The 18,901-nt window shown below is 41.6% G+C and overlaps 1 protein-coding gene across 3 annotated transcripts in view; it reads right to left on the reverse strand.

Moving 5' to 3' along the window:
* The window catches only part of Parl (presenilin associated rhomboid like), a 31,083-nt gene extending 12,310 nt beyond the window's left edge, over positions 1 to 18,773 (reverse strand). Inside the window, exons 1-4 of one of the 3 annotated variants that reach the window (XM_090342898.1) lie at positions 18,600 to 18,773; positions 10,030 to 10,225; positions 9,447 to 9,587; positions 6,541 to 6,589 (exon numbers count right to left, since the gene is read on the reverse strand). In XM_090342898.1, coding sequence (XP_090199024.1) covers positions 6,541 to 6,589; positions 9,447 to 9,587; positions 10,030 to 10,225; positions 18,600 to 18,724 — 511 coding nt within the window. In that variant the 5' untranslated portion in view covers positions 18,725 to 18,773. Of the gene's footprint in view, positions 1 to 6,485; positions 6,507 to 6,540; positions 6,590 to 9,446; positions 9,588 to 10,029; positions 10,226 to 10,748; positions 10,862 to 18,599 lie in introns of those variants that run through there. The other 2 variants (XM_090342908.1, XM_090342916.1) reach the window with 2 other exon arrangements.
* Between the last annotated feature and the right edge of the window lie 128 nt (positions 18,774 to 18,901).

Raw genomic sequence — 18,901 nt, forward strand, 5'->3', positions numbered from 1 at the left:
CAGATTCAAAGAACAAGGAATCTTTACAGGAAATGCTCGGTTCCATGGTGAGAAACCTCTAGCCTCCTAAGAGTTTTCATGCTGTTGCTGTGTTGGTTGCTGTGTGGCTCTAGTAGCTCGCCTTGAGAAAGCCCAAGGACAGTACTCAGGCTCTGAGTTAAAAGCTCCAGGACTGGCGAAAACAAAACAAAACAACCAAAAAAACCTCTGCAGTTCAAACTTGTCCAGGTTCTTTAGAAATATAAGATTATCACTAAGCATCTAAATGTAGGAAAGTAAGTGAGGCAAAGTATACTTTTCACTTCTCCTTGGGTGAGGAGCTGAGCCAACTCACATAAGATCAGTGTAAAAGGAACAACTGGGTAAGCAGGCACGGCCAGATGGACTAACAGGCATCTCTAAGGAGGCAAGATGGAACTAAAGATTCAGTGTATCCCAGACAATCTCTGTACATAGGTAACTGAGAACTGCTCCTATTAGAGTGGTTTTAGGGGCCCCCAAATTGCTCAAAGAGCACTTCTTCAGCTTGTTAAAATTTCTTAAATAATGAGATAATATAGATCCAAAATCTTTTAGCATGATCATTCACATTTATGTGATGCAAATACTCAAACTGCTAGACAGATTACAACTTAAGCTCTCTATTGCATGTTCTTCAATTTTTTTTGGGGGGGGGGAGGCGGTTTCAGTCATGGGGCTTGAACTCTGGGCCTGGGCATTGTCCCTGAGCTCCTCAGCTCAAGGCTCACACTCTACCACTTGAGCCGCAGTGCCACTTTCAGTTTTCTGGTGGTTAATTGGAGATAAGAGTCTCAAGAACTTTCAGACTTTCATGCCTGGATGGCTTTGAACTGTGATCCTCAGATCTCAAACTCCTGAGTAGCTAGGATTGCAGGTGTGAGCCACCGGTCCTGGGCTATTACTCTTTCCATTTTTCTTTTCTTTTTTTTTTTTTGTGGGTCATGAAGCTGTAACTCTGGCCTGGGTGCTATCCCTGAGCTCTTCAGCTCAAGGCTACTGCCCTACCCTTGAGCCAAGGACCAGTTCCCATTTTTCTAGGGGTTAATTGGAGATAAAAGTCTCGAGGTCTTTAGTGCCTGGCTTTGAACCTTGATCCTCAGATTTCAGCCTCCTGAATCGCTGGAATTACAGGCGTGAACCACAACGCCAGGCTTATTCTTCAATTTTTTTTTAAGGGACTTACTTTAATAACTACTTACTGGCATGAGAAAATGTTTTACATTTTATTTATTTATGTCGGTTGTGGGACTTGAACTCTGGGCTTGGGCACTGTCCCTGAGCTCTTCAGCTCAAGGCTTACTGCTCTACCCCTTGAGCCACAGCACCACTTCCTGTTTTCTGGTAGTTAATGAGAGATAAAAGAGTCTCACCATCTTTAGTGCCCGGGCTGGCTTTGAATCTCAATCCTCAGATCTCAGCCTCCTGAGTAGCTAGGATTACAGGTGTGAGCCCTGGTGCCTAGCTTACATTCTTTCTATTTTTTATTATTGTAAAGATGTACTAATTACCTGATTTAAATAGATTAAATAAATAAATAAAAACAAAAAGAAATGTGTATATTTTATTTTTTGCCAGTCCTGGGCTTGAGCTCAGGGCCTGAGCACTGTCCTTGGACTTTCTCAAGGCTAGAGCTCTACTACTCGAGCCTCAGCACCACTTCTGGCTTTTTTCTATGTATGTGGTACCGAGGAATCGAACCTGGGTCTTCATGCATGCTAGGCAAGCACTTTAACCACTAGGCCAAACTCCCGGCCCTACACATTTCTTTTTGGACACCCCTTCTTTTACTCTGTTGCAGTTTTTCCCCTGTCCCACCCACAGTTGTACAGCAGTTAATATGCCTTCAAAGAATACAAGGTACTATTTGTGAAACTGTACTTAAAATACCAAAGGAAACTGGGTGCTGGTGGCTCACACCTATAATTCTAGCTATTCAGAAGGCTGAGCTCTTTAAGATCACAGTTCAAAGCCAGCCCCGATAGGAAACCCCAAGAGTCTTTATCACCAATAAACTACTCAAAAAGGCTGGAAGTAGCACTGTGCAATGGCTGTGGCTCAAGTGATAGAGCACTTGCCTTGAGCAAAAGAAGCAAACAAAATCAAAAGCAATCAAAACATTCCTATCCTATGGAAATGTTACTAACTTTGGTTACTTTCATAAAGCAAAGCAAACATAACACTCTAATCTCACTGGAAACAGATATGCTTCTATTTTGTTTCTGGGTGGTACTATGGGCTGAATTCAGGGCCTTCTGCTTGCTGGGCAGGTACTCCCAGCAAGCTGGGCTGTGCCCCCAGCTCTTTTTACTTTTCAAGTAGCATCTTGGACTTATGCCTAGGCCAACCTGGATTGAGATCCTCCTATTTCCAACTTTGCATGCAGCTAAGATGACTTGGTGCATGTCACCACAGCCAGCTTTACTGGTTGTGATGGAGTCTCATTTTTGCTCAAGAAGGATTTGAATCACAATCCTCCCGATTTCTTCTTTTTTTGAGAGGTAGGGTGGGGTGAGGGGTGGGGGCGGAGGCCTTTAACTGGGCCCTGTCCCTGAGCGCTTCAGCTCAAGGCCAGTGCCGCACTACCCCTGGACCTGGGCATTGCCCCTGAACTCTTCAGCTCAAGGCTACCACCCTACCCTTGAGCCAAGCCCCACTTCCTGTTTTCTAAAGGTTAACTGGAGATAAGAATCTCAGGTCCTTTTGTGCCTGGGCTGTCTGTGGACTTTGATCTTCAGATCTCAGTCTCCTGAATAGCTAGGATTATAGGTGTAAGCCACAACGCCCAGCCCTTCTCTCTTTTCACCAATCCTGAGGCTTGAACCCAGGCCTGACCAATGTCCCTGAGCTTCTTTTGTTTAAGGTAAGCACTTTATCACTGTAAGCCACAGAGCCACTTCTGGCCTTTTCCGTTTATGTGGTACTGAGGAATCAAAACTAGGGCTTCATGCATGTTAAGTAAATACTCTATTGCCAAGCCACGTTCCCAGCCCACCTCCTGATTTCTATCTCCCAGGCAGCTAGATTGTAAGTGTGAGCTACCACGTCTAGGCCATTTTTTTTTTAAACAAAAGGGCCATATATATATATATATATATATATATATATATATATATATATATATATATATATATATATATATATATATGTGAGATTGGCATCAAAATTCATGATCCTTCCATTTCCCGAGTAAACAGATATGCTTTTGTTGAGCCATCTTTGAAGCCACCAGATTTATTAAAATTACAGTGCCTGGCCAATTCTAGTCTTTTGTATGACAGCATATCTCCCCCTTCTCAACACCAGTACAGGCTTACTGGGGGAAAAGAACTCATAGAGGAGAGTCTCCAGTCAAAACAAAAGACTCACTCCTTGACAATGCATTTTGAAAAATCGCCAACAAATAGTTCAAGATCCCATTCTCTTGTTTCTTCAACAGATTTTAACTGAGTGCCTCTACTTTGTACAAAGTAAGGGCTCAGTGCTATAATAACAGAAAAATTGCAAAGTTCTCTTCAACATTTAAAGATCTGAGGTGGGGGCTGGGAGTTTAGCCTAATGTAGAGTGCTTGCCTAGCATGCATGAAGACCCGAGTTCAATTTTTCAGTACCACATACATAGAAAAAGTCAGAAGTGGTGCTGTGCCTCCAGTGGTAGAGCGCTTGCCTAGAGAAAATCCAAGGACAGTGCTCAGGCCCTGAGCTAAAGTTCCAAGACTGACTAAAAAAAAAGATCTGAGGTGGTATAAAGAACAAAAACTACAGTGAGTTCAAATAAAACAAAGTGCTTCCTAAGGGAAACAATGTCAATTATAAGCATGAAGATTAAATCAAGCTAATAAGGTGATAAAAGTTACTCCTTTCAGACTAGGGAAATAAACATCGTTTCTTTGCAAAAGAATACTAACAAGTATCAAACATGTTTGAGAAAAAGAACATTCTGATAGTCTCTAAAAATCATCTTTCCTAAAAATCATCTTTCCTCTTTGTGTAATTATCAGAGACTTAGAAATCTACTTTTCTAAGTTTCTCAGATAACTAAATATTATTCCAATGTTACATTGAGGAACCAGATCTGTCTTTCCATCAAAATTAACAAAGAACAAAATAATCACAGTGATGCATTGTATTACATTAAAGAGGATCTTATAAATAGCATAGTAGAACAGATAGTCAACTGGTACGGAATGAACTAGACCTGGCTCTCAAAAATCAGGCCTCTCTTTACATACTACTCACAGCTGGACCTTCAAAAAAAAATATTCTTCTAAAAGCAATTTTCATACCTATGAAAGGGAGACAACTACCTTGTAGGCAACCTTACAAAGTGGGGGAAAAAGCATATATATGCATAATAGATATAGTCCTGTATACCAAAAAAATGTTCAATGTCTCCTTTAGTTTCTTTTAAAAAAAAAAAAGAGAATCAGGCAGTGTGGAGGTTTCTTAAAAGAACTGAAAATAGACCTTTCCTACAATCCTGCCATACCACTCCTGGACATCTATCCTGAACATCATAACCTAGGATATAATAAGGACACCTGCTCAGCTATGTTCACCTCTGCACTATTCACAATAGCCAGGTGATGGAAACAATCCAGACGCCCTACTGCAGATGAATGGATACAAAGAATGTGGTATAGGGGCCGGGAGTTTGGCCTAGTAGTTAAAGTGCTTGCCTAGCATGCATGATGCATGAAGACCTGGGTTCGATTCCTCGGTACCACATATAGAAAAAAAGCCGGAAGTGGTGCTGAGGCTCAAGTGGTAAGAGTTCTAGCCTTAGAACAGTGCTCAGGCCCTGAGCTCAAGCCCAGGACTGGCAAAAAAAATAAAAAATAAAAATGTGGTATATATGTACAATGGAATTCTACATAGCCAACAGACAAGATAAAAATAATGGCATTTGCAGGGAAGTGGATGAATGTGGATGAATCTCGAGTGAATCATGTTAAGTGAGACAAGTCAAGACCAAAGGAACAAAAGGCGCAAGGTATCCTTAATATGTGGCTATTAAATCCTAACAGTACAAGAGCGATGACTCAATATCTGCGTACCCAATGCTATGGACATGGTATTGGAAATATAAACACAACTACATAGACAAAAATTTATGACTCTATAAACATGTTTTATTACATAGATTAATATATATCTATGACATACAAACCCTCAGCCTAATTTTAATTATGTTCTAAAATCTAAGTGTCAATGATTGTATATATAGATTCCCTTCTTGAATACTTGTTTGCTAAATACACCATCTGAAATATGATGTAAAGATCAATGTTAATAAATTCTTTGATTAAAAAAGGCATTTAGAAAAATGACATCAGGGAAGTAGGGCTGTGGCTCAAGGGATAAGGAGGTAGCCTTGAGCTGAAGAGCTCAGGGACAGCACCCAGGCCCAGAGTTCAAGCCCCATGGCCCACAAAAAGAAAAAAAAAGGAAAAAAAACATACTTCCCCTAAATTCAGGGCCGGGAGTTTGGCCTAGTGGTAGAGTGCTTGTCTAGCGTGCACGAAGACTTGGGTTCAATTCCTTGGTACCACATACATAGAAAAAAGCCAGAAGTGGTGCTGAAGCTCAAGTGGTAGAGCTCTAGCCTTGAGAAAGTCCAAGGACAGTGCTCAAATCCTGAGCTCAAGCCCAGGACTGGCAAAAAAAGAGAAAAAGAAAAAGAAAAATGACATCAGAATCTATAATATAGGATACAATTGTGCCTAATGTATGAGCAATGAGCATATTATAAGATGTTTATATAGTTTATATTGACTAAATTATAATACACATTTCAATTTATACACACATATATTTATACATACATGTGTGTATATATATTTATATACATATAAACACACACATGCACACACACACACACATATATATATATTTTCTTTTACACTTTGGGTTGGCCAGCCAGTGGGTTTAGACTGCACAGTATTTTTTCAGATTTGGGAACTTGTTACATTTTTTCTCTCTGTACCAGTCATTTTTCCTGTCACTAAGAAAATTGAAACATAGTATTTATTTCTTTGGCAAAATCCACCCAGGGAAATAAATCTGGTTCTGTGTGTGTGTGTGTATAAACAAAATAAAGTACAAAGAAGTTCTGTTTCGTCAAAAAAAAAAAAAGAATCACTTATTTCACAAGCAGATGCTCTGATCATATGGTCAAATGTCATACTGGATCAAATGGATCAAAATTAGTAAATAAGTGGCACAGAGCATTAGAAAACCTTTATGCTACACTACTTATTGGTGTTTGGTCTTACTTTGTCTTTAGTCAGGGTTTTTCTTTGTAATCCAGGCTGGCCTCAAACTCTTGACTCTGCTGCCTCAGCCTTCCAAGTGCTAGAATTATGCTATTCTTCATACTGCTACATTATTCTTGATAGCCACAGAAACTCTGCCTTCTAAGCCACTGGTAAGACAGTAGGAAAGTCATTTCCTGTGGCATACTGTACCTTTTGGGTTGAGTTCTCTTCCCTTGAATGGTAAAATGTGTAAGCTAACACAAACCTGTCACAGTCCGTTGGCCATCGCTCAGATTATTCCACCACTTGTTAATCTAAAACAGAAGGAGAATTGCCTATCATTGTACACGAAATACCTCCCGGTTAGGAAAGTAAAACTTAGAAATGCCTGCACCTTGGTCCCTCATTTGTAAAAACTACAGACGACCAAATACATATGATAACCATGTGGTAGGGTGGAAAAAGCATGTTTGGGGGTTGGTTCTTTGGTTTTGTTTTTAATAGAGACATCCTACATTCTGCAAGTAGAACCAATAGTCAGATATTTTATTTTTAACGGTTGGTTTTCTAACATATACAATGGGACAGTAGCTGGGCACCGGTAGTTCACGCCTGTAATCCTAGTTTCTTAGGAGGCTGAGGTCTGAGGTCAGAAGACAGCCTTGTTTATTCAAAAAGGTCCTAGGTAGTTTTAAAATTCTAATCGAGGTGTGGGTCTAATGGTGAATACCTGTAGAACTAGCAAAGAGTACTGCATGGCCCAAGAGTGTGACACAAGCCTGGACAACACAGTGAGACTGTTCACAGAAACTAAAAATACAACTCGAGAATAAATTTGTACTAAAATTGCTATTTTTTTAGATATAATAATGGTATTGAGGCTCAGAAATGAGATAAAAGAATCCTAAATTGTCAAAGCTATATGCTGAAATCTTTGAGTGAAATGTGCTTAGAGCCCGTTTACAATAATGCAGTGATAGGAAGGGACATGAGAGGAAAGAAAGGAAAATGAGTGCAAAGTAAACTGGAATGTGTTGGTAACTACTAAAGTTTGACTTGCCAAAAATATTTCTCTATTGCTAAATATAAAATTTTCCTTAAACAAATATTCTATGACACCCCACCAGATTTTATTATGAGGAAGAAAAAAAAAAACAAGGTTAAAAAATTATAGATTAAGTGTATACATATCATTTCTGTAATTTTAATATGTATATTATCTCCCAGACTGTCTTTACTGCATTTGTACTATGTGAATGGGGCCCCAGGGCTTTCCTTTCCTTTCTCTGAATTTTATTTATTTATTGCCAGTCCTGGGGCTTGTTCTGGGCCTGGGCACAGTCTTTGAGCTTCTTTTGCACAAGGCCAGCACTCTACCATTTGAGCCACAGTGCCACTTCTGACTTAGTTTTATTGGAGAAGAGTCTCACTTTCCTGCCTAGGCTGGCTTCAAACTGCAATACTCAGATCTCAGCTTCCTGAACAGCTAGGATTACAGCCCAGTTGTTTTGGTTTTGATGTTTTTGTTTTTTAAGGCAAGATCAAGTAATCCTCGGGCTCAAGTAATCCTTGCACCTTAACTCCCAGAAGGAAGGGACTATAGGCATGTCTCACTGGACATGACAAAAACTCAACACTTTCATTTGTAGTTGTTTCAGTTTTCTTGCTCCCTTCCCCCACTACTGGATTTGAATTCAAGGCTTTGTGCTTGCTCAGTTTGCTGCCTGGCTGCTGCTATACTCTACCACTAGGCCACAGTTTGGGGCCCTTTGTCTTAATTTTTGTGTGTGTGTGTGTGTGTGTTCAAGTCCCAACACAGGCATTAAAAAAGGGGGATAGAGGCTAGGTGCCAGGGGCTCACACCTGTAACTCTAGCTACTCAAAAGGCTGAGATCTGAGGATCCCAGTTCAAAGCCAGTCCACGCAGAAATGTCTGTGAGACCCTTATCTACAATAAAAAAGTCAGAAGTGAAGCTGTGGCCCAAGTGGTAGATCGCTAGTCATGAACAAAAGAAGCTCTAGGACAGTGCCCAGGCCCTGAGTTCAAGTCCTTAAACTGGCAACACACACACACACACACACACACACACAGGGGAAAAGGGGAGACACCAACTCTCAACCCTCTCTCCAAACGGGAAGAACACTGATGTGTCATAAAAAAGACAAAAATGCTTGAAAACAAAATGGAACTGAAGAAACATTAACCTATGGCTTTAGTTCTCAATACAGACGCATAATTTAAAAAACATTTAAAGATTCACATGATTTACCTAGAAACTTTTTTCAAAAAAAAGTCAGGGTGGGGGCCGGGAGTTTGGCCTAGTGGTTAAAGTGCTTGCCTAGCATGCATGAAGACCCGGGTTCGATTCCTCGGTTCCACATATAGAAAAAAGCTGGAAGTGGTGCTGAGGCTCAAGTGGTAGAGCTCTAGCCTTGATAAAGTCCAAGGACAGTGCTCAGGCCCTGAGCTCAAGCCCAGGACTGGCAAAAAAAACAAAACAAACAAACAAAAAAAAGTCAGGGTGTTGGTGGCTCATGCCTGAAGCCCTTGCTACTTGGAGGCTGAGATCCAAGGATCATGGTTCAAAGCCAGCCTAGGCACAAAAGTCTGTGAAACTCTTAAATCCAATTAGCCACCAGAAAATTGGAAGTAGTACTATAGCTCTAAGTGGTAAAGCACTAGCCTTGAGCTGAAAAGCTGAGGGACAGTGCCCAGGTCCAAATTTCAAGCCCCACAACCAACTAAAAAAGAAAAAAAGAGCTGTCAGTTGGCAAACAAAGTAAATGGAAAATGTGGATGCTCTAGTATTTACATCTCTTTCCTGTATTCCCCTGAGAAGATGGTGGAATAAGAGTCTGAAGATTTTCCTGCCAGGGCTGGCTTCATATTTCAGCCTCCTGAGTAGCTAGAATTACAGGTATAAGCCACTGGCACCCAGTTTCTGTGGTCATTTTTGTGGCATATGGGTGGAGGGATGAACTCATGGAATATTAAGTATAATACTCCCAGACACAGAACACATTAATTCTCATGGTGATAAAAGGATTCTAAAGAAGAATGTTAAGTACACTAACTTCACATCTATGCATGCATGGACTATTAGCACTAAATAAAAATACTTCTTAATGACTTTAAAAATTGTGATTAATTAAAACAATGTTTATCTTTACCTCCTTCCTGAAGTCTCCTTCTTTTTGTGGCCTTATGCTATCCAACCAATCAGCTTTTAGGCCATCAAAATAACTCTGGACTTTGGATTTCAGTGACTCATATTGCCAAATTGCAGCTGATCCAAATGCACAGCCTGTAAACTATATACAATAAATATAAAATATATTACAAAATAATTTTAATAGAGAAATTTATCCATGTCCATTCCCCAAGAATAATATTTTACCTTCCATACAGAAATTCCATTTGGTGACAATAACACTTTGTTTTTCATTTTATTAACTTTATAGTATTTTCAGGTCTGTTAGAAATAGGTCTGTTTCAAAATACCAACTTAGTGCCATTGAAAATGCCATACCAAATAGAAGGCCTAGAAATTTCTTCTCCCAGGCTTACACATAACAGGGCTAGATTCTAAAAGCAATGATTAAATTCATTCTGTAATGGAAATTTGTCTAGAGCCCAGATGATCCACTGGCCACATACCCCTGTTCTTGCTCTAAAGGAATCCAACCAGGACAAACAACACCAGAACACTAGACTAGCCGCAAGCTGATAACAGATAGTGATGTGAACTCTTACCCCAACAGTGAAGAAAAAAGGTTTCACAAGAGTCCTGATGGGATAGGGAGAAGGATAAAAGACTGTTTCTTCTACAGGAGGAATCAAAGCACTTCTCTTGTAAGCTTCCCCACTTAACCCTGTGTCTGATCTTCGTGGTTCCACCTTCCTGGGTGCTTTTCTGAATCCACATTTTTGCTGAATAAAGAAGTTAAACCTATGGGGCAGGAGGTAGAAATATCAGATTAGAAATGGAATGGCATCACCACCATCTCAGTTTATTCTCACTCCAAAGTCCAAGAGGAGCCAGGACTCAATAAGGAGAATTCAAAGGCATAACATTCAAATTTTATGGAACAGACAAGTTACAAACTAACAGCAACTTTAGAGCATTAGTTGGGACTATTTGTATCAATCAAAAAAGTTTGTATCCATTCTCCAATTATAAGATCTTTTGTCTTACAAAATTAGACAAAGGCCAGGTGCTATTCAGGAGGCTGAGATCTGAGGATCTCGGTCAAAGGCAGCTAGGGCACTAAGGACCCTAGACTCATTTCCAATTAATCACTAGAAAAGGGGAAGTGGGGCTGAGGCTGAAGGGGTAGGGAGGTAGCCTGAAGCTGAAGAGCTCAGGGACAGCACCTAGGCCAAGAGTTTAAGCTCCATGACCCGCCCCCCCACACACACACAAAAATTAAGACAAAGGGCCCAAAGCTGTGGCCTAGTGGTAGAGTGCTCACCTGGCATGCAGGAAGCCACGATCCCTCAGTTTGATTCCTCGGAACCACATACACAGAGAAGGCCAGAAAATGGTGCTCTGGCTCAAGTGGTAGAGCACTAGCCTTGAAAAAGCTCAACAATAGTGCCCAGGCCCTGAGTTAAAGCCCCACAATTGGCAAAAAAAAAAAAAAAAAAAAAAAAAAAGAAAGAAAAAGAAAAAGAAAAAAAAAAGACAAATTTAAACTGTCAATTTAATTAGCATAAATCAGCTTTATCCTATTTGAAGTTTAGTCATTTCCAGAACATTTAAATGTATTATACTAGCTGGAAGCCAGTGGCTCATGCCTATAATCCTAGCCACTCAAGAGGATCACAGTTCAAAGCCAGCCTGGGCAGAAAAGTCTGAAAGATTCCATCAACAAATAACTAGCAAAAACCCAGACTGGAGGCATGGCTGAAGTGATGGAGTCCCCCTGCATAAGCAAGTAATTCAATCCAGGGTGTGAGGTCCTGAGTGCACCAAACAAACCAACCAATCTTAGTCATCATTATCTCCCTTGGTAAGTACTGACCCTTATAAAGTGATCGATTCCTCCCACCGTTCTACTCCAAATATATTTGAAAGGAGTTTTGTAGTTTGAGTTCCAATAGCTTGGTCCCTAAAAAAATAACAAACTACTATACTCCACCAAATCTCAGGACTGCATATCCTATTTTTCAAATGGATCTTAAACACTCCTGATAGTTTCTGCTTCTCGTTTCTCTTGAAAGACAACACTTAAGGCTTTTTTCCAGTCAGACTCAATCCATGTTAAGTTCTTTGAACTTTTTCTTTTATAAAACTGTAACTTCTTGAGGGGGACATGCTATCCTCCTGGATTTCCGGTCCTCTAAAGCAGGGGTAGGGCAGGTCTTTTCAGCTTTGGAACCCAGACCCAGAAACAAGATGTACACATCTGATTAAAAATTTTTTAATCATTTTTGGACCTTCTACATGGGTGTTTCCTTAATCCTAACCTAATTCAAATATGTTTCTCTAATACTAACCTAGCCCTGTATTTCCAGCTATGTATTGAATATTTCTACTTATATATGTTCCCATTGCTTATTTAAAAGGAAATTTAGTTTTGGGGGGTTTTCTTTTCCTATAAGCACCTTTATTTTCTGACTTCCTTATTCATTCAGGTAGACCACAGTTCTTTTGGTCACTAAGATTAAAAGCTTATATCCCTCTCCTTTATTCTTGCTGAACTATTAAAAACCAACTGTCAAATAAAAAATGTCTTTTATTCCTAGTGCAACTGTTTATTTCATGGCTTGATTATACCAACAACTTTTTAACATCAACACTAAACACATAGCATCTTTTCTCTCCTCACTTTTCCTCAAATACTCAATAGATCCTAAACACTCTCTTCTAGGGCCTACAGGCTGCTGTTATTACTATTTTATTTTTGTCAGTTGTGGTGCTTGAACTCTGGACCTGAGCACTCACTGTCCCTGAGCTCTTCAACTCAACACTAGCACTCTATAACTTGAGCTACAGAGCCACTTCGGTTTTCTGGTGGCTAATTGGAGATAAGAGTCACACAGACTTTTGTGCCTGGGTTGGCTTTGAACCTTGATCCTCAGATCTCAGTCTCTGAGTAGCTAGGATTATAGGCGTGAGCCCCAGCACCTGGTTTGTTATTACTATTCCTGCCTAGAATGTCCCTCTTTTCCTCTCAGAAATTACATAGTAATGATGGAGGATGGGTGGTAATTTGACTTGAAATTTTGCCTAGCTAGTACTAGTTCAGCCTCCAGTACCACCAAATTTTATGATTTTATGCTTCCAAATAAGTAGCATTTAGTATGTGTAAGACATGGAAAGAAAGAGATGGAACTAAACCCATGACCACAGCATCTAGCATTGAGCTCTAGAATTATTTTGGCGGGGAGGGGGGAATGAGGGCAGTATTTGGGTTTGAACTCAGGACCTTGAATTCAGGCACAATGCTGCTGATTCTCCAGCCCGTTTTTTCACTCATTAGTTTCAGCATAGGGTCTCCCTTTCATCAAGGTGTGGAATCTTTCTACTTTAGGCTTCTCATCTCTACATATTCAGCTTCTCCCTTTGGAGCCTGGATCTTCAATCCTACCAACTGGCCTCCAACACAGCTTGGCATGACAGCTGTGGGCCACTGTGCCTAGATACAGTTTAAAAAGGGGATTCCCAAACTTTTCTCATTGGACTGGCCTCGAACCATGATCTTCACATTTTCAGCTTCCCAAGTAGTTAGAATTAAAGGCAGATCCTTAGTGTATGGCCACAAACCCTATTTACTTTCAGATAGTATCTCTCAATAAGCAGCCCAAACTGACCTCAATCATGCAGCCATTTTCACCTCTCAAACAGCATGGACTACAGGTGTGCACCTCAATGCCCAACAGATAGTCCTTTCAAAGAAATCTATTTTCCTTGCCTAGCAAGGGCTAGTTCAAATCCCAGGACCACCAAAAGCAAAACAAATAACAAAACCTATTTTAGAACAGTTCTAAACGTATCCAATCCTCATGTTGTTCTAAGCTCCCTTTAAAGTCTAGTTAACATTTTATGAATAAATAGTCCTGAGTAGATATTCAACAGCTAATCCAACCATAATTCTAATCCTTTTCCCTGACCTGCTTTTTCTATATAATCTTTCCTCTCACCACATTTCCTCAAACACTCAAAAGCTCCTACTGGGTCTACTGGCTGCTGTTATTACTATCCTTGCCTTCAATGCCTTGCTGCACTCCCTGGTCCAATTATCTCAGAAATTACTTTCCAGTATGCCACATGGCAAGGGGTGGCTCTATCACTTAGGCACTCTTGGAATGTTTTTATTTACCTAATAAAAAAAAATCACTGAGGGCTGGGAATATGGCTTAGTGGTAGAGTGCTTGCCTAGAATGCATGAAGCCTTGTGTTCAATTGCTCAGTACCACATACACAGAAAAAGCTGGAAGTGGTGCTGTGGCTCAAGTGGTAGAGTGCTAGCCTTGAACAAAAGCAGCTCAGGGACAGTGCCCGGGCCTTGAGTGCCCAGGAATGGCCACAAAAAAAAATATTGATGTCTCTCATCTACACATCTACCTTTCTTTTTGACTTTAATAGAGATGCAATTCCAAAAGCTGGAGCACTTATCTTTAATGCCAAGAAAAAGGTTAAAGGATTTTGATACTAACCTTTGACATTTTTTGACTACTAAAGCAAAGATGATAGTCACTTAGCCTCCAATTGTTTTAACTAGTTTTTTTACACAACTATCTGTTTACTTACAGCCAAATGCATTCCCATTTTCTTTTTGGCAGAACTGGGACTTGAACTCAGGGCCCCAGACTGGCAAGCATTCTATCACTTGGGCCACTCTCCAGTCCTTTTGCTCCTTTTTGTTTTTAAAGGCATTGTCTCAAGCTACCTTTTCCACATTGGGCATAGGGCCATGATCCTCCTACCTCTGCTTCCTCAGTAGTTGGGATTATAGGTATATACAATTACACCTAGAACCTAAGTAATGGGGTGTTAATGCTTTGCAATTAACTTGAGTCCTATTAAATGCTCATAAAAGTAACATGACTTTATCCAATAAACAAAGTAGTAAGTAATCAAAATAAATGCCACTGTGAGCCAAAACAAAGGTATGACAAAGAAATCAGAACATGTTTACTATAGAGATTCACAAGTCTAACTCAGTGTTGTGGGTTTCGACATAGATTGTGAATCCTTCTTAATTCCAACTAATCAACTGGCTTTTTTTCAGCTGAGTTTTTCTTTTTTGCCAGTCCTGGCTTGAACTCAGCCCTGAGCACTGTCGGGCTTTCTCAAGGCTAGAGCTCTACCACTTGACCACAGCACCACCTCTGGCTTTTCCTATGTATGTAGTACCGAGGAATCAAACCTGCATTCTAGGCAAGCACTCTACCACTAGGCCAAACTCCCAGCCCTCATCTGAATTTTTTTTGTTTTTGAGAGGAAACAGTCTCCCTGATGAATCCAATCTGGCTCTCTGATCATCCCTCGTCAACCTTCTGAGCACTAAGATTACAGGAATGTAACCATGCCGTAGTGAGCCAGCCAATTCTAGCACAGTTTTTCTGTATCTCATCAATTCTTTTTTTTTTTTTTTTTTTGCCAGTCCTGGGCTTGAGCTCAGGGCCTGAGCACTGTCCTTGGACTTTCTCAAGGCTAGAGCTCTACCACTTGAGCCTCAGCACCACTTCCGGCTTTTTTCTATGTATGTGGTACCGAGGAATCGAACCCGGGTCTTCATGCATGCTAGGCAAGCACTTTAACCACTAGGCCAAACTCCCGGCCCCTGTATCTCATCAATTCTTAAAACGAAAAACAAGGGCCAGGAGTTTGGCCTTGTGGTAGAGTGCTTGCCTAGCATGCACACAGACGGGTTTGATTCCTCAGTACCATATACATAGAAAAAGCCGGAGGCAATGCTGTGGCTCAAACAGTAGAGGTCTAGCCTTGAGAAAACCCAACGATACTGCTCAGGCCCTAAGTTCAAGGCCCAGAACTAAAAAAAAAAAATCAAAAAACATGTTTGAAAAGAAATACGCACTAGGTTGGGAGCCCAGCTTAAAGCAAAAATCAGACCTTTTGCCTAAAATATTTACCTTGGGAATCTTACTAGAAAAAGTATAGAGCAAAGGACACCAAGAATGTGTTAAAGTTCCCAATTTATCAGATGCATATACATATATTAAGTGTGATAAAGTGTAAGCTATAGCTATACATATAGAACCTTCTCAATAGAATTCAACTTGGTTTACTGGAAATATATATATATATATATATATATGAATTTTACATAAAATCCTATATGCCAAAATCTTCTTGAAATGTAGGGGTTTTGTTTTATTTCGTTAGTATCAGAGTTTTAGCAATGTCTTCACAATTGCTACACAGGCACACTAACAGATCTTAAAGACAGTTTAGCCAGGTACCCGTGGTACCCGTGGAGGCTGAGATCTGATGATCATGGTTCGAAGCCAGACTGGGCAGGAAAGTCTGTGAAAAATCTTATCTCCAATTAACCACCAGAAAACTAGAAGTGAAGCTGTGGCTCAAAGTGATAGAGCACTAGCCTTGATTGAAAGAGCTCAAGGACAGTGTCTAGGCCCTGAGTTCAAGACCCATGACAAAAAAAAAGTTTTAGCCAGGCACTGGTGGCTTGCAGGAGGCTGAGATCTGAGGATCACAGTTCAAAGCCAGCCTTGGTAGGAAAGTCTGTGAAACTCATCTCTAGTGAATCACTAAAAAACTAAAGTGGAACTATGGCTCAAAATAGTGGACCACTAGCCTTGAGCAAAAACAGCCCACAAAACCCATCTCCCCTACCCCACCCAAAAAAAGGTATTTTAATATGAGTTCTCTGTAGGCGCTATTTGCTTTCCTTGGATAGATTTCTACTTTCAGGTCTAAATCATGTTCATCTAAAGTACTGCAAGTGCCAGGCACTTGTGGCTCACACCTATAATCCCAGCTACTCAGGAGGCTGAGATCTGAAGATTGCGGCTCAAAGCCAGATAGAGCGGGAAAGTCCCTGAGCCTCTTAACTCTGATTAACTACCAAAAAGCAACAGATAGAGCTATGGCTCAAGTGGTAGAATGTTAGCCTTGAGGACAAAAACACAAAAGCTCAAGGACAGTGCTCAGGTTCTGAGTTCAAGCCCCAGATCTGGCACAAAACAAAAAACTTGTTAGTAGTAAAATTTCTAAAAGGGTCAGACTTTTGTCTTCTATAACAGGCCAGATATAAAATCTATGACATATTACTTTTAGCTACCAGGAACCTTGGACATGCACAGTTAATGGAACCTGTATTACCACCTTCAGTGCTTATAAAATGCCAATGCTTGGCCCCCACCAGTTGTATTACATCACAATCATGTATACGGGTCATTCTTCGGCATACTAATTTTAGAACCATAGGAATGCGAAGATCATAAAGAAGGCAATTTACATTCCTTATTAGCTTTCAGTGCCTATTTGCAGAAGCAAGGCACAAATACTACATTTTCCCATGTAACCATTAAATAAACAGCAAGCTTTCCAAATGGCAAGATTTTGTTTTAATCAGGTATTAACCTTTACTCTATCATGTGTTTCTTTTGCTTTTGCAGTCCCAAGTGGTCTTTACATCTGATTTTTACTATAGTTAAATTTACCATAAGCTAGTTTTCTCTTACTTAACCCCCCCCTTTTTTTTTGGACAATCCTGGGGCTTGAACTCAGCCTAGACAGTGTCTTTGGACACTTTTTGCTCAAGGCTAGCACTCTGCCACTTGAGCCACAGCACCACTTCTGGATATTTCTGTGTATGTGGTTCCAGGGAATCAAACCCAGGGCTTTGTGCATGCTAGGCAAACATGCTACCACTAGGCCACACTCCTGGCCCCTTACTTACCCTTTCTATGACCAGAACCTGATGTGTACTTAAAATACTGAACACACCTTTTGCTTTTTTTTGGAGGGGGGATCAGTTTTGGACCTTTAACTCAGGGCCTGGTGCTGTCCCTGTGGTCTGTTGCTCAAGGCTAGCATTCTTATCACTTTGAGTCACAGTTCCTCTTCTAGTTTTTGAGTGGTGAATTGAAGTGTCTCATGGGCTAGCTTCAACTGCAATCCTCAGACCTCAGTCTGAGAAGCTGGGATTACAGGTGTGAGCAACCAGTGCCTGGCTCTGTTGCTTCTTAATAAGACATTCCTCCACACACACACTGCAATCTGAAATGTGATTTGAAATAAACACTGGCATCAGGATCAATGAAATCTACCACCACCTCCATCTGACGTCATTCTGTCTCCCCAGAAGAATGTATTAGTGCCAGAAGCTCCATGTAATGTGTTAAGAAACAACTGCAAGTTTTTCAAAAATGCCTGATAAATTAACTTGGCATACCTGTATTTCTATACAGGTTCTTCTACTCTTCCCATCCTTCTAATTGATTTCACAGGTGGGGTCTGAGAAATGACAGTTTGCAAACTCTCCAGGAGATTGTGTTGTTTTGTTTTTTGATGTAGTCTCACTGGGTGGCTCAACCTGTCCTCTAACTCCTGTTCTTCCTGTCCCTGTCTCCTGAGTTTACTATTGCAGGTCAGTGTCCATTCTGGGTAGATTTTAGGTAACAATTCCACCACACTGAAACCTTCTTTACGACGATTTAGCCCCCGTTCCTGCCATCAACCAGGCAGATGAGACATCCACCCTAACAAATCAGAATCGGGAAGGATGACATTTCAAAATCAATGCACGTAAGAGTTTCGAACTGCTAAAGGATTCCTCTCCTCTCAATTTAGAATTGGGTCGTCCTTAGGTTAAGGAAAAAAAAAAATCAGCCAACATCAATAGTCCACACACGTCACATGGCAGGCTAGGCTGGTTTTCTTGCCAAAGCATCGAGGAACCAAACCCGTCTAAACTCCTAAACAAGAAAGCCTCTCTTAGAACCAAGCAGGAACTCGCTTTTGACTCCAGCCCTCTCTCCTCGCTCTGTCTACGCTCAAGGTTAGGTTGTGGTGGAACAGAGGCTTTGTCATCCAAACCGAGAGGGTAAAATCTCTGCCCTGCCATTCTACCGGCGGTGCCCAAGCGCTCGGGTTCAAACCTGGCTTCGGTGCGTCCCGTCGGGGTTATAAAGTGTGGTCTGCGATGGCCCGGAGTTCACGACCCCGTCTCAGAGGAGAGACTGGTCGAAGCCCGCCAGGCCCGGGGAGGGCGGCGGGGTGCAAGGGCCGGGCCCGGGCGGCGTGGCCAGGGCGCGGCCTCCGCCCCCCACCCAAGGATGCACCTCCGGAGCCCGGGCGCCGAGACGCCTCGAATGGCTGCCATTACCTGTGTCCGAGTAGCCGCGGGGCGGCCAGGGCAGCGGGGAGCTCCTCACAGACCCGGGCGCCCGCCGGCGGAGCCCACGCCCGGCCACAGCTCGAGCCTCTCGGAGCCCAGCATCGCCACGCCATGTTCCCAACCTCTGCCCCACCATGGCCCGGTCTTACCAACCCCAGCCGCGGAACTACTTCCGGGGCGAAGCTGCACCATAGAGTGCGGAGCGGCGGCTAGAGCGCCGGCCCGAGGCCTGGCGGGAGGCTGGAGGACGGCCGGCCGGCCGGGAGCCGCCTCACGGCGTAGCGAGCACG

Source organism: Megascapheus bottae, chromosome 1 (genome assembly GCF_031878675.1).
Source record: "Megascapheus bottae isolate mThoBot1 chromosome 1, mThoBot2.hap1, whole genome shotgun sequence".
NCBI lineage: Eukaryota > Metazoa > Chordata > Mammalia > Rodentia > Geomyidae > Megascapheus > Megascapheus bottae.